A 17112-nucleotide genomic window follows, 5' to 3' on the forward strand; every position below is an offset into this window, starting at 1 on the left:
AATATTTATAAATGTAATACACATTTAATAATTTATTGTTATGAGTCTTATACAATTTCATAATCAACGAGAGCCAATGGTCAAAATTCATTGGTCTTAATATGTATTTCTTCATAAACAGCATGTTAAGAAGAAAACTAGTAATCTGTTGATAAACTATACTTTCCATAATATTTGAGAAGGGTGGCTTAAAACAATGAAAGTTTGATTTCATTCGACTTTTCAATTTTTATTCTAAAATACTTTTCTTACGAAAATGCATTTTGGTAGACATTTATTACCAATTTATATTATATTAATGTTTATAGTCAGTGATGAGTAATGTATTTGAAGTTCAAAGTATAATTAATGTGCAGAACTAGAGTATTTATTTTAGCAGTGTATACATTTAACAGTTTTTATTGCTTATTAACTCATGGAATCATTATTAGGCGTTTTAAAAATAAGTGTGTAAAACAATGTAGATCATCATTGCCCTTAGTGTTCGATTGTAAGAAATCATGTGAAGAATCTAGAACACAAGTAAGGAAGCATCTTACACTGTAGAATAAGAGCTCGCCAGGAAGGTAGCTTCACTATAGACTAGGTGACCTGTTCATCGATCTTGCCTCGACAATTCTAAGCTTGGCTTGGCACTTCTGCCCTAATTTTGTTTCAACCTATTGTACGGGACACGTGTAGAGAATCTAGAACACAAGTAAGGAAGCATCTTACACTGTAGAATAAGAGCTCGCCAGGAAGGTAGCTTCACTATAGACTAGGTGACCTGTTCATCGATCTTGCCTCGACAATTCTAAGCTTGGCTTGGCACTTCTGCCCTAATTTTGTTTCAAACTATTGTACAGGACACGTGTAGAAAATCTAGAACACAAGTAAGGAAGCATCTTACACTGTAGAAAAAGAGCTCGCCAGGAATTTAGCTTCACTATAGACTAGGTGACCCGTTCATCGATCTTGCCTCGACAATTCTAAGCTTGGCTTGGCTCTTCTGCCCTAATTTTGTTTCAACCTATTGTACGAGACGCTTGGGTAGTTAGAAAAAATCAAATTCGTACAATTCTAGATAGACTTATTCTGTTGTGATTATTAATACACTCATTAATGGTTTCTTGTGATTTTTTTTTATATATATCAATGAACATAGGCTACGCTAATCTTTATTTTTTTCTTTCGTATTGTATTTGTTCATATGCATATGTATGTCTCAGTAGTATATAAGTAACTCTATATTTTATACGCTACCGGTACTTTAATTAAGTCTTTTTTACGGTTCCACCTTCATGTTGCACTTGTTTATGAACTATATTGCTGTTGTAATTTTTCTTTTTATTCACGATGTTGATGTTATTTGGCACATGTTTTGCTTATTTTTTTGCTTCTGTTTGCTTTAGCATGTATGCATGTAAACTATTTATGTGAGTTGTTTATATCAAGCCTCTTGTATTTTCTCAATACCTATAACAAATGTGAAATGGTGTATACCGTATGTAAATAAATAAATAACAAAGTATGTTCTACTCTGACATGAGCTTAAACGCCCATTTAGCAATTCTGAATTAAACCTTTCATTTAACTGTCTAGAATAGAAATTAAATCTTATTCCCATTGTTAATATGCACTTTGAGGCAAAGTTTTTATAAGTGACCCATTTCCAGATATTGAAACGTTTTAACCACTGTATATTCAACCGCAGGCCCGTTCAAAATGTATGCCCCCTTGCTAATAGAAATATTTGTGTTTAAACTAAACACGTATTTAGTATTCGAGTAACTTGTTTGTCACTGCACCGTCATCGGGTTGGCAGAGATGACGTCATGAGAGATACGTATAATCTTACTTTTAAATCTAAATCTATTTAACTTGTAATAACTAAAGTAATAACTCAACACGAAAGCAGGTGTACAATGACTAGTAATGAACATTGATCTGATGATATTAGACTCAGAAAAATATTTATAATTTTTCGATTAATATCAAAAATAATTTAATATGGACAAAGTAATTTAGCTTATTTAAAATAATAGTCTATATGGTTTTTTATACAGCAAAAAAGGTATTACACTTACATGACACTTTCTAAACACGATAAGAGGACCTATCAAGTTCCCAAGTTTTCAATATAAAAATCATAAACATATAATCATATAAATATTTTTTATTTACAAGTTGATCGTCTAATAATTATTAAATTTTGTAATAGCTCAATTAAAATAATTGGCGTTGTGAAATCATTCAAAATAAGTAATGTTGTTATCACTTAATGGAAAGCATGCGTGTCGTAGAGAAATATATTATTCTCTAAAAACACCCTCCCTAAATAATATATTACTCGTATTATAATTTTCCAGTTTGAAAAAACTATAAAACATTTAGTAATAGAGAAAACGTAAATCATTCAGATTGAAAAACACAAAATTGTACAAAGAATTAATCATATATAAAAAATCGTTGTATGAAGACTTTATTGCATTCTTTACAAAGATATAAGCAAAATCATGAAAAAATCACGTGGTTCAGTATATTACATCGTAACAGTGGTTAAAGGCACATTTGAATGTCAATAGTTACACAATATGGGTAGCAATAATGCACATTGACTGCAATATTAGCCGCTAAGCAGTGAGCCTCATTGTACTGTGGTAGGTGACTGTGTACATAATATGATGTAACCTATGTGTACGCATGACTCATAAATACTGATATTTAATATGATATGCCAAAAGAGAAATGAAACTACATCATTAAGTGAGAATAGTTCAGTCAGTAAGTGAGTAGGCTATATAATCCATGTTCAAACTTATACATTTATAATATATATTTTAATTTGTCATATAACATTGCGTTCCATCTCCAAATATCGCCTAATGTTTTAATAACACTTCATAACATATTTTACTTAAAAATTTGTGAATGCCTTTGTAAACTGTGTAGTAACGGCTTTTAATGATATATTAAAATTAATTTGTTACTTGGTTGCCTAATGTATGTACCCCGTAATTTTAAATTTATTCGTATGAAGTCATTCGATAAATCTAATAAACATTGCTCTATTCTTTGTTATTATGTATTCCAATTGTACTTCCCTTTTTCGGGATGACACCCCGAATGGAGTACATTTTTTTCAACCTATTGATCCATGTAGTGTGTTTACAGTTGATTATAGCAACCTTTCCAAAGGTTGCATTATCTGGAATAGTGACAGCGACAGCGAGAGATTCTCTAGCATTATTGAAGGCAGACATGTTAATTTCACAAATCACAATCATTTCATTCTAATCTGATTGCACCTCGTGCAATAATTACGATGTGTGCAGCAATACGTGATGTCCAGTGATACATCACTCGGAACCGTAACATGGACAGTAAAAGTACCTTTACACATAACGTAGCTAGGTGGGAAGGGTTGATTCAATGCGAAAATTGAGTTAAGCTGGACTACAATTTCCTAATAATAAATAAAAAAATCACTATATGCTAGAAAACTCCATACTTCATATATTTGCAATACATCGTGTTCTATAAGCTTCCAATAGACCTGAAACTTTGATATGAAGTGAAAACTTGTCCCACAATAGAATAGAAATTTATACAAAACCCAGTATCTGACTTTACCCCGACTTACTGTTCCGGGGTAAATTCCACACTGCCTCCAACGGGTCGTCACGTCATTCGAAACGTTAGCATGTACAGTGAAATAGTTCGTAGCACCACTGAGGTAAATAATAGTTAAGGAAGAAAACTACATCTCGGCCAGATAGGTCATCTCCTCACTCTATGTCATGTTCCAAATGACTCCTAGGAGAGCGTCATCTATACGCTCACAGAAACAAAGAAATTTACCAAATCTCTGAGAACTTGTGATTATTTGAAATATTCCAATCCCTTCATTCTACCCTGTTTGACTGCTCCAAGACGGATGTCACGTTGCCTGCAAAAAGAACGTCATCACGATGCCAAAAAATTCAAATATTTCCTAGCACTAGTTAAGTAAGGTGTATGAATATGAAAACCCTAATATATGAAACCTACGACTTTTTTATTTTTCACGATGCCTTATATCTGCGACTGCCAAAAATATTTACTGGTCATTTGTTGATTAGAACCATGTTCGTGTTATCAATCAATCAACCAGTGATTGATCAATACAAAATTCAAGAGACACCACTTGGGATTTCAATGACCTTTCTTTTTATTAAACTGGTTAAATATATCGATATTAAAAATATATAAATATTATATTTGAGATTTTATATATACACATTAGAATTGCCGATGAATACATGGTTGTAGGCGTTGGAGTGAGATGGAGATGGGTTCAAATTCTGTGCTACTGTATTGTTAGCCTTATTTCACATATTACTGCAAAACACACTTAAAAATGTCGGAAGTTTTCATTGTTTCTGGCATAAGCAAATAGTCCGAAACTAAACATTCTTCTTAAAGAATTCTTAAAAACACTTTGTAATTCATAAGCAGAACTGATATTTATAAATTGTTTGAGTTAATATTAGTTCAAGCTTGACCAAGTGTAGGCCTAACCGACATCGTTAGCAACAGCTGAAATAACTTTCTTGTCTTCGTCACTTGAAGACGTGGTTGCCGTCAACAATGAGTCAAAAGGGATTGAATGATCTTACCACTATTTCATTGTGGTTCAATTAATTAAATATATGATTGTGCTATCATGAAAACAATGTTTACACATAACACTTGATTAGATTTAACAAGCTCTTTCAATTAATAACATGCCTTTTCTGTAATGCAACTTTAGACACCAGCGGGGCGAATTCAGGAGGGAGTTTCATAATAAGAGTGCCTATGTGATAACCACGAATCCTAAGAATATCTATGTAAAATTTCTGTACAGGTTGTACAATAGTTTTTGCGTGATTGAGTAACACAGGCACACAATTAGATTTTGATATAATAGAATTTTTTTAATTTAAATAACCCTTCCCGCTATTTGAATATCATCTAGTTTTAAAGATTTCAATTACCAAATTACCATAAATCAAAATAATTTAATCACATCTGCTACTAATTCAAACTGCTGGTGTATAAAAGCATATCTGATAAAAAGTAATTAGTGTACTTGAAAGTTATATTGTGTACCTTAAGACCTAATTGCAAAGAACCTTTCGAACTATATTTTCTGCTAAAGTTTTGCTCAATATCTACAAAACATGTATGCGAACGATACGAGACTTTATCCTGCTTTATTATTGTGTCATGCAAATACAAGACGTGATGTGAAAACTTGCCGCAATAGGCAAACCTCCGCCTGCTTTCTGGACTGAAATATAAATATTTGCTTTTATGTTCTTTAATATACACTCCAATGTAAATATACTGCTTTATGTTCTTTGTACTTGTATGACAATTCACGTTAATAATTGCTGTATTTCATTCCCAACAATATACAAATTTATGCGTTAAACGAACAGCTTTCCCGTTTTTAGACACAAGTAAACCAATATATATATATATATATATATATATATATATATATATATATATATATATATGTATGTATTAAATCCAAAACTTATTTTCATTTAATTTTAATTTTCTAGTCTCTTACCTTGCATACGAGAATAATGAAACATTATATTTTTTACTCATAACATAGCGTTGATGTAAAATATTATTTATGTCTTCAAGGTTTCTATTTCTACATAGAACAGAATAATTATATGGTAAAGGTATAAGTAGATGATCAAATATGTCCGCTCTGCAGCTTTTCCCCCAATGCATGATCAGAAATGTACAAAAAAGCATATCACTACATACTGCAATAATATTTAATTTGATTAACAAGTCATTTGAACGAATAATTTAGTTAGCAAACACAATAAAGAGTCCTTAAGGTTTTATCTTTTTTAGGAAATAAAAAACCTACACGTTCTACTAAACTAAATAAATTCCTATTGATTTTTATTGTTAGATATGACACAGAATCCTATGATTCACTTGCTGATTCATTGAGATTCATCTAACACCCCTTTCGCTCATTACACTGTATAGATGCTTGGTAACAGTTGTATGACTCATGCTGATTCGTTGAGCTTCATCTAATCACGCAACAGTTTCACTCATTACACTAGATGGCTGCTTGGTTACAGTTGCATGACTCATGCCGATTCGTTGAGCTTCATCTAATCACGGCACAGTTTCACCCTTTTCACTCATTATACTGGATGGGTGCGTGGTTACAGTTGTATGACTTATGCCGATTCGTTGAGCTTCATCTAATCACGGCACAGTTTCACCCTTTTCACTTATTAAAATGGATGGGTGCTTGTTTACAGTCGTACGACTCATGCTGATTCGTTGAGTTTCAACTAATTACGACATAGCTTCGTCACTTTCACTCATTACACTGGATAGCAGCTTAGTTACACAGCTAAACAATAAAGCCGTTTAGGGGAGAACGTCGCCTATGCTTAATATATGAGAACTTTTACTAACTTCGTGTACCTGCAGTTCTATAACCAGTCAAGATATTACAATACAATTTTTACAGTATGTTCTGGTATGTTAGTAGATGAGCCTGTAGTAGATTGAAACATTTTAGAGCAATAGAAACAATTTTATTGCATTATCAATAAACAAGTAATTTTTTACCACACTAATTTATGATGTTTATTATTTATTTCAGTAAATATGTAAGATATAGTCATGATTTTACTACCAGATAAGCTAAACAGTACCTTGGGATAGTATACAAAATTTCATCTTTCTAACTTAAACAATAGCTGAGCTACAGGTACATAAGTTTAACAAACACAATTTTCGGAAAACGGCAGTTGAAATAAACATAGTAGTTGATCATATGTAAAAAGACCTACAAATACATTTAGAATGTTCCAGCACCATAGTAGCTGGTCCCTTGGTTCTCTGCATCTTCCAGCTTCCTTTTACATTGTCTTTTCTTCACCCTCATCTCATTTGTAGCCTCTAGACTAGCTTAGAGGACGTACATTTAATATAGCACATAAATTTTCCGCACCAGCTAGGCGTACTCCTATGCAACGTAGGCCACAAACAAACCTAGTATTTAGTTTGTAGAGTTTGTATTTCTTTTCTGATGTGTCTTTTGATACTTATTAGCACAGTTTGTGCATAATAAGACTTGAAACAATACCTTTTCTTTTACTCAAGTCTTCAGAAAATTTTAAATTGCCAATAGAGTCACAATGTTTGCATTTACATAAGGTATTGAGAGTACTTAGTGTATTTACATCAACAATAATATTTACAACATTTGATTGATATATGTCTTCAATTTCTTTACTAGGCTTATTCAAATAGGAAAGTTTTTTCTTTGATGCACTTTCAAAACTAGGCCTAGGATTTCCATAACCTAGAGTTGAGCTAATGCTAGACTCAGAAGTTTCATTACTTCTAATGTCTAATGTTATTTGTTTAGTATATTTATTCCCTCTGAAGGTTCTTCTTTTAGTATAACTTAGTCATTTAGGCATATTGAAACACAAAACTGATTATAACTAATAAGCTCAAACTTCACAACCACTTGAAACTGTTTGTAAACAAACTACTGCACATAATATATAAACATAAAACTTTCCAAGACTACAATACAGCTGCAGCTGGTGACAGTACAGTATCTCATAAAACTGCATAGAGTATAAAAATAACACCAGGAAATAAAATATGTATGAGAATGAATACAGAAGTATGAGTTCTGGGACGATTTCTCTACAGAAAATGCGTTTAAAAACACTTGAACACATAATATATTTTCATTTTTACCAAGATCTTCCGTGGTTTAAAATACCAAGTGTTATATATTGCCATTTTCAGGAAGAATCCAAGAATTTTTCAGTAAAATAAAAAAAAATCAATTTTTTAGCGATGTTCTCCCCTTGTCATTTCCACTCTTATTATCCCGATGAATAAAATATGCACATATACTCGTATTTAGGAATGAGGAGCCTACTAAAACAATCATCTACTCCCAGTATAAGGTGGAAAACCTTACTAAGTTTACGCAACAATTCAAAGTAATCAAATAGAATAGAATTTGCCTTCAGCTTCAGGAATGTCATTACTCCCCAACAACATGGTATCCAGAAGGGCAGATCAACATCCACTAACTTAGTTGTCTCCACGAATAACATTCTAAACGCTTTTAAAAACCGGACGCAACTGGACTGCATTTACCTAGACTTTTCAAAGGCCTTCGATAGAATCAGCCATGCCCACTTGGTCAGGAAAGTCGAAGTTCTTGGGCTCTCTGGATCTTTGTTATCCTGGCTTCATGATTATCTTATAGGCCGCACTCTCCGAGTAAAATATGCGTCTGCCTTATCGAGGGGAATTGTAGTACCTTCTGGTGTCCCTCAAGGGTCACATCTAGGACACTCCTCTTTACTTTATTTGTGAACGATATTGGCATGAATCTTGAAGGAGATTTCCTTTTGTTTGCTGACGATGTAAAACTATTCGGTGAAGAGGCATCATATCAACAACTGGTTCGTCTACAAGAGGATCTCATGAAGATTGAGGAATGGTGCGTACTCAATGGCATGGACTTAAACCCTACTAAATGTCTGGTGATAACATTTTCAAAATCCAGACAGACTCATCAATTTAACTATATACTTCAAAATTTCACATTAAGAAGAGTTACGGAGGTTAAAGATCTGGGCATTCTTCTGACTGCAAATCTGGATTTTGGAGCTCATATATCTAATGTATGTGGAAAAGCTCTTAAAACACTTGGGCTTGTCAATAGAATTTGTAGGCAGGGACTGTCTGCCTCTTCTCTCAAGACTCTTTATGTTGCTCTCGTCCGACCAATAATGGAGTATTCAGTTGTTGTATGGTCTCCTCATCAGATTGGACACTGTTCATCCTTGGATGCTGTGCAGAGACGATTTATTAGGACGATTGGAGTCAAGCTCGGATACAGATACATAGAGGTTGGCATTCAAGCAATGGAGCGTTGTCTAAATTTACCAACTCTTTCATCAAGAAGAACGCTCATTGACTTGATGTTCCTTTACAAAATTCTTAATAACACCATTGATTGTTCCGAGATACTTCAAATGATTGATTTCCACGTTCCTCGGTCGGCGAGACATTTCCAGCTGTTTACCATCCATCATCTCTCGACAAACTACCTTTACCACAGCGCTATTCCAAGATTGATGAGGATTGGAAATGCAGTCTCTGCAGATCTGGATTTTTTTGGGAAGCCCCTGTCATCATTTAAGAGGAGGGCAGCCACTATACTGCATGAGCTTGATTAGTTTATTGTTATATAGCCTGGTGTCACTGTTATAATAAAATTATTTTGGTTACTTATATTATTGTTACATTTATACATAGTCTACTTACGTTTTCCCTTAAGAATATTATATATTTAATTGATAATTGTTGCTCTTGTTGTTTACTGTTAATTTGTTATTGTTTTAGTTGTTTTGTTGATCTGATTAATTTATAGTTATGATGTGGATGTAATTTTATTAAATTTATTGATGTAAAGAGCAAATGGTACTCATCAAGAAACCAAATATTGTGAAAAGATGTATTGCCGTTCATTGTAATAAATAAATTTGCGTTATAGAATACTAGTTGTTTTCGGACCTACAGTTCTGGGAAAGAATGAATCGTTGAGGCATGTTAATATTTATTCCGCTATATTTCTTTAAGCCACGTAAAATTCCATATCACATTGTCAAGGAAGGCAACCAGTTTACCTTAGGAGCAAAGATTCACGGTTTTGTTCAGTTAAGGTCGGTTATATAACACTGTTATAATAATAATGTAATAAAAAACTTTTAAAAAGTATTTCCAATGCATTCATGTTTTTGATTCTTCATTAGCGAAATCTGGATGTATGTAATCTGGAATTGGAATTACAGGATCATTCTATCTGTTATTTGCATTCCACTATTGATGTACTTAAACATTTTTAAAACCGCATTAAAAAAAACATTTTTTAACAGTTAAAAAAATTAAAATGTTGGCAAATGTCTCAGCCCCTTTGATGAGCTTCAGCTGAAACATAAGAGGTTCAAAAGTGTCAACAGCTATTTAATTTCAGTTAACATTTTTTCGTGAAACATAAATATCATTATTTTTCAAAATTCTAAAATTTTCCTGGAAAATTGTCCAGTCTTTCTTAAATTTGCAACTCTTAAAATCGAAGAGTGTAGCTTTCTTAGTGAAAGCGTTTATGATGTAATATGGTGGAGCCATATGCTATTTTTAAAAAGGAGTCTACATACCAGGTACGTAGTATTTCAGTATCCAAGGTTAAGTAAACCAAAATTTAAATAACATTTTGACTGGTTCTATTTTACGTTTTGCTGTATTTAAAAATATATACACACGTCTCAAAAACTTTATTTGATCCAAAAGTGTCAACTTCTGTCTGTTTAAATTTACTTCCTGTCTAAGATTATGATTTGTTTCATTCTTTCATCCTGATGAAGAAAATATATAACGTATGTACGACTGAAAAGTTACTGTGGCAAAAGAGTCATTTCCGGCCCGCTAAATTAACTTCCAGTCTAATCTATTTACGGTCCTACAGTTGATATTTCCCCAATCAAGAAAATATTTATGTTGGTTTTCAAGATCTACTTGGGTTAAACATCTACTACCAACACCTCGGGTTCAAACATCCACCTCCGGTCTAAGATATTTAAAATGCCATACATAGAGTTTGCATTTTTGTCCCAATATAGAAAATATATCATACGACTAAAAAGTTAATGCGGTCAAATGTGTCGGTTCCGGTCGTTTACATTCACGCCCAGTCTAATTTATTTATGGATCCACAGTTGAGTTTAGTTTTTTGTACTGACCAAGAAAATAAATACACATTTGGGATTTGGAATCCAACTTATAATAAAAAGACTACTTTGATCAAAAATCATCTACTTCCATTGCTTGTATTCTGCTTCCTGGAGAATAGTATGCCACCCCCTTGATACTCCTTAAGCTACAGAATTAATACCATACAAATTTCGAGTACCTTACGTGCAAACTTTCACAGCTTTCACCAATAATGTGGGTTTAAATAATATTTCAAATGCATTAGCTGATTCATTCGTTACTAATGCAATATAAAGTAAAAATTAGATAGTAATTCCGTCTTTGCAAAGTGCATTTCACTACTCATTAAGCACTTTATATTTAATATTATCTAAAATTTAAATATAAACATATGTTCCTGCCTCTTTGATGAACTTCAGATGAAAGTTGCAACGGCAGTGAAGTGTCAGTTTACTCTGAATTACATGCCGTAAATATTTTTTTCCGAATTCTTAAATATTACGGGAAACTTTTCTCTCCTTATAAACATCCTTCTAACTTCAACGAATATAAAAAAGTAATCGAATTGGTCCAGTCATTTCCGAGATTAACGATTACCACCACATTTAGCGATTCATGTTTAGACAATTATTTGTAACTTATTTTTGACGATTCTCTAGTTTAATGCGTGATTAAATTGCCTGAATTTCAGTTCCCACTGATCAAAGTAGCTCTTGTACTGAGAGATTGAGAATTGTGGAGAGATCCATAGACGTTGGAACTTTTTGGAACATAAATATCAACAAGAGTAACAACTGCAAAAAACATTATTGGATGTACGGAACAAAGGAAGACTGATAATACTGATAACTAGGGGAAGAAAAACTTGTGCAGACAATGAAAATGTAGTTCCTGTTGTCATATAGACTTGTGCATTATCTTCAAAGAAATATTTCAGATAGTAATTTAGTGAGTGGGGAATTTTTAAAACTAATAAGTGGGAACTGTAATATTCTACGGTTTATATGTGTATATAGCGACGATCGAAGCAAGCATCTGGTAAATGGTACCAGAGCCAATGCCTTAATTGGCATATAAAATCTTTATAATTGATTATTCATAAATTTGACCAAACTATATGACATTTAAAATCAATGGATTAATTAATAGGGAGAAATGCACGTATTACCTTAAGTCTGAGCCACACACAATTAAACAGTGTCCCGTGTATTTACCAGATCTATCAGTGCGATTTAGTCTTAAAGAGAAGAATGTGGACCATTTTCCACGGTATAGCTCATACATAAATTATCACTAAATGTTAGTATTAGTAGAAATGGTGTTCAAAACTCGTCTCTGGGTACAACGTATGGATATTAAACTTATTATGTATCTAAATGGTTTCTTACTCAAAATACAATTATTGAACAGAATACACACACACACACATGAGATAATCTGTAGTTAACTAAACACACAAAACAAACAATGCATAACTGCTATTCAACACTGGGAGCTGAAAACAGGTTATTGGTAGATTAAGGTTATGTCCATAAAATACTGGTAAAATAAATATGTCACGTGATGTGTCTGCTCATCACCTGTCAGTTGGGTTTTTGGCAGAACCGATCACTGAAATATTGGAAAATACACTCCCAATAGCAAACATGTCACTCCGGAACGATAAGTTAGGACTCACGACCTGACAAAACACAGTCCAGCAGTCCTCCTCATTGTTCATATTGCCCACCAACTGAACAAAACAGAAATATTTTTATTCTACACATACAATTCAAACATAATGAAATATTAACATGTTATAAACACAATAAAACATATTGAATTATACTCGTTCAATAACTTATACTTTACGAAAGTAACTTTTGAAAGATTTTGATACTGAAAACCATATATTTAACACAGTGTTCTGGGAACGAAAGAACTGATGCTCGGTCAACTTGGGCTCAGCGTCTACGCCATGTAACATGATCCCAACCGTTCTGTGGTATTTCTAGGTGTGAATCCTTTGCGGAGTGTCTCGAAGTGGGTTCACGCTGAACACGAGAGAAGTCGGAGGCTGTATTCGGGTCTGAGAAATCAGAATTCTCGTAGACCTACAGTCGCCTTCCCCTATTGTGGCCGAGGACCTGATCGGAGTTTTTCGTCAGTTTCAGAACTGCTGAAACCGTAAACTGATTGGCCTCATCGTATACTTCCGAGTATACATGAGTGCCTGCAAGAGTCCACTTTGGCCTAAGTCATAGATAACGCGAATCGCCTTTATTTGGAGTACCAAGACTCTATGGTATACCAAGCTCCTTTAAAGGCAGTGAGACCATACCTCATATGGTTTTCGAAATATTATTTTATTTACTACATTCTCGACTAGAAAGTTCATCGTTTATTAAACATCCTCAGTGGCACAATCATATAATTTAGAAGTATGACTCTTAAAATCCGGCAATCACTGTATTAACGGGTTTAACATTTTCTGTTTGAGTTACTAACCCTTATGTTCTCTAATTGACGCATACTGTTTCTCATCTCGTACCCTGTTAAGCAATGTGTCAAAATTATATGTTGCTCTGAATTACTAAACTACCCGTTGAAGTCCATCGTTGTATGTATACTTGTATATAGTACAAGTATATATACTTGGCTTGAAATATGTATGTACAAGGGTGTAGTTACGAGACATCTACTGATGCGGCAACACGGTGCCATGCATTATCCATTCTTGTTCTGGAATCATTCATACTACGAGATAAAAGTACTGCAGCTATTTAAATTTTTTTTAAATTAAAGATTGATACCATTTTATACTATAGTTTTTTGTTTACTGTCAGCTGCAAACACCCTAGAAGTTTGTGCAATACAATTAAAACAAATTTTTCACATCATTATTCTTATTACATCATTTAACATGTAAAAACATGTGAAAATCAAAGTATATAACACTGGTAAAGAAATCAAAGCAGGCAGGTGAGAAATGTTAAGAATCAGGTACAACAAAAACAAGTTGTAGTTTAAGTTCCTATCAACCACGTAACTAAAACTAACAAACACATACTGCAACACGAGGACGTCAATAAGCATCAACTCACAAGAACAGAGTTTTAATGTAATTTTTCAAGGTTGTCTTGGTTAACACTCTAGAATATTAGATTCGTTTTGGTATGTTTTCTATACTACCCTAGTACTCCGTTATACATCATAATTTATCTAAACTTTCGTGCTCGATGGCCAATGGCGCAGTGTATCAGATACAGCGGTTATCACAAGATAACCGAAACAAGCAACGTCGAGCGTGGCTGCTGCTTGGATGGGTGACCGCTGAGCGATCCTGTCCTTGCAAACATCTCACCTGTTCGGCCGTTGGTGGTGATTCGGAAGTTACCTTTAAGCCGTTGGTCCATTGGTTAAGTGTTAAGAGAGGGCTTCTTTCCCCTAACTTCGCCTGGTAAAATAACAAATATTTTACTTTGTTTACTTTTTACTCGTTCCAATCCTCCATCGTGAAAAAATGGATGTAATTACTCCAGTTGAAAAAATTATTAAAATTTGAAAGCCAAGTAAATTAAGCACAAACTGATCTATAGGCGCTCCAAATTTAGTTGGCAATTACATCAATTGTATGTCTGTATGTAAAATAAACAAAAATTAAAGTTAGTATAAGCAGTAAAACTCGAAATTTATTCATTATTTTGCAAATATACCGAAACTGATCAATAGTTGGTTTAAAATATTAATCAGGTAACACCAACCATAACACAGCGACGTACTAAAGTTTAACAGCGAAGGGACTTAACAGGGATAAGAGATAGTATCGCTTGAAATCCTGGCTTTAGCCAGAGCACTTTTATCAGTACTGCATCTCGAACCATTTCGAGTAACCCGTTATTTCCATTAATATAGTCTTCAAATAGGCGGATTGGGGTACAAAATAGAAATATTAAGAATTCAATTATTTTTTTAATCAATTATACAATAAATAACTAAAATATTTAAGGTATATGAATGGTAAATTCAACCACTCAATTTTAATGGCACCAATTTTTATGAAACAGAAAATTGCTTAATCATGTGTATCAATATAATATCATGTATAATAGGTATCATCACTTAACAGTTAGGAACCAATGCCTGTCGAGGGGACCACATCCACACCACTCACACTAATCCCTCTAGGGAAGTGAGGGGCCATCAAACGTAACGCATCCTCTGTTCGTGTTATAATAGGCATCATCACTTGGAGTGTTGAGTAAGCTCACACCAGTTAGTAACCAATGCCTGTCGAGGGGACCACACCCACACCACTCACACTAATCCCTCTAGGGAAGTGAGGGGCCATCAAACGTAACGCATAACTCAAAGAAAAATTTAAACATTCTAGTTCTAAGTGATATAACAGACAAAAAGAGGAGCAATCGACTTAATTATTTTAAAATGTACAGCTGTCTTAAAGCAGAGCTTGCAGAAACTTCTAGTATACAAAAGCACACAATAAATGTGGAATACTTTAACATATATATCATAATTTAAAATTTTTGATCACAAAAAGTGGATTTTTTGCGAGTGTAAATTATGATTTAAATTTTTGAAGGAATGATTGATGGCAGTTCTTAAATTTCTGTTAAAATATCTCGTTTAATTTCTTCAATGCAGTTATGCATCATTCTGAAACTGTTATTGCTTCAATAGAAACTGGCAATTACTTCTCAATCAAATGTAGGCTAATTTTCTTTAAAATATTCATACATTTCTTTCTTCTCTTTGGCCACGTCCAATAGTTGGGTTTCTTATAGTTTTTAGTATCTAATTTTGTACACAATATTATTCTAGTTTTTTTTTTTTTTTTTTTTTTTGTATTTTAATGATATCAACTGTTCTAGTTGAGCCTGATTTTGGAATGCATGAAACTTCTTCATAAGTATTCCACCGTTTTTGCCTTAAACTGTCTGCCACATACTTGGGACCGTTTGAAATCTCGTGTTCCTCTGCAATTACCTTTCTTGCAAAACTGGATATGAGCAAAGGTTTCATCTCACTGCAGCCGTTCCGGTCGAAGGTTTCCTGATATTCTCCGGGAATTGAGCGAACAGCAGCAACATTTCATGTCACATTGATGGCCTTTGTCCATTCTGACATATTTATCATTTCTATTGGATGTCTATTTGTCCTTTTTGGCATTTCTTTATATGAAATAATGACTTTTCCTTTTTATGGTAAGAATTCCCACGAATAAAAAGATAATTTCTTTTATATCAATATTGTCATCTTGTAAAATATTCAGCTTTTCGAAATAACTCAATAAAGTTTTAATACTTGAACGTGTCAAAACGACTGTAGGTGTTCATATCCATTACTTAAACTAATACATTAATACTTCCCAGGATACACACATTATTATTAAACCTGTATACCTTTTAGATACATATATTATAGTTGTTATATACAATTTTATATATAAAAATTTACTCCAACTTTAATTAAATCATCTACAAATTAGTATAATAAAGATATTTCTTATGTTTTACATAAAAAAATAAATGTGTCTTTTAAATGTAGAATTTATAGTTTTACTGTCTGTGGATCATAAAAATTTAAATAGTTGCAAAATTAATCAATCTAAAACCTCAAAATATCAATAAATAATTAGTTAATGCTCTCAACAAATGTTTTTAATTTTTAAGATACCCAAAAGGCCAATATTTTTATGTGTATAAAGGTAAATGTGTAATTTTATTTCACATTGAATTCATATTTTGTTCAATTTTTTTAAAAAGGGAAATTATTTTGTATTATATGTGTATAAATGTTTTTAAGTTAGTTTTTCCTACTGAAACTGGCGATTTTCTTAAAAACGTGTTTAATAATTATGGTACGTCTATTTTGGGTTCCTTTACAACTATGCAAATAAAAGTGTTCTTTTATTTACATACCGTACATTTTGTACTTTTTAGTTTTTTAATATATGGTTTTTAATTTTTTATAACTCTTAACTACAGGACTAATTTTAGTGTTTCTGGTGCATGAAAATTACTGTATTTTAGTGCATGCTCAAGTTTATTTTAAGTTATAACTTTACAAAGAAATTTTATTTTTTTGAAGTTTTAATTTAATTCAAATTTTTACACTCTTATATTTATTTATCAGTAACATCTATGCACAAAACGTTATATTATATTACTAACTAGCTGTTTCCCGCGGCTTCGCACGCTTTTCGTAAGTTTTGCCCGCGTATGAGCATTTCTGGTTGAAGTAAATTATATTTCCAACCCCGATGTAGATTTTACCTTGATGTCACGATCAAGAAAATATGTC

General features: G+C 32.8%; 2 protein-coding genes across 2 annotated transcripts in view; one reads left to right on the plus strand and one right to left on the minus strand.

Moving 5' to 3' along the window:
* LOC124352751 (neprilysin-1-like) overlaps window positions 1-17112 on the minus strand; it is a 117819-nt gene that overhangs the window by 94512 nt on the left and 6195 nt on the right. The window lies entirely within an intron of this gene.
* Window positions 8418-9275, plus strand: LOC124354079. The gene has a single exon (XM_046804285.1). It carries the CDS (start codon window positions 8418-8420, stop codon window positions 9273-9275), a length of 858 nt encoding a protein of 285 aa, XP_046660241.1.

The sequence above is a fragment of the Homalodisca vitripennis genome, chromosome 1 (assembly GCF_021130785.1).
Source record: "Homalodisca vitripennis isolate AUS2020 chromosome 1, UT_GWSS_2.1, whole genome shotgun sequence".
NCBI classification, from domain to species: Eukaryota; Metazoa; Arthropoda; class Insecta; order Hemiptera; family Cicadellidae; genus Homalodisca; species Homalodisca vitripennis.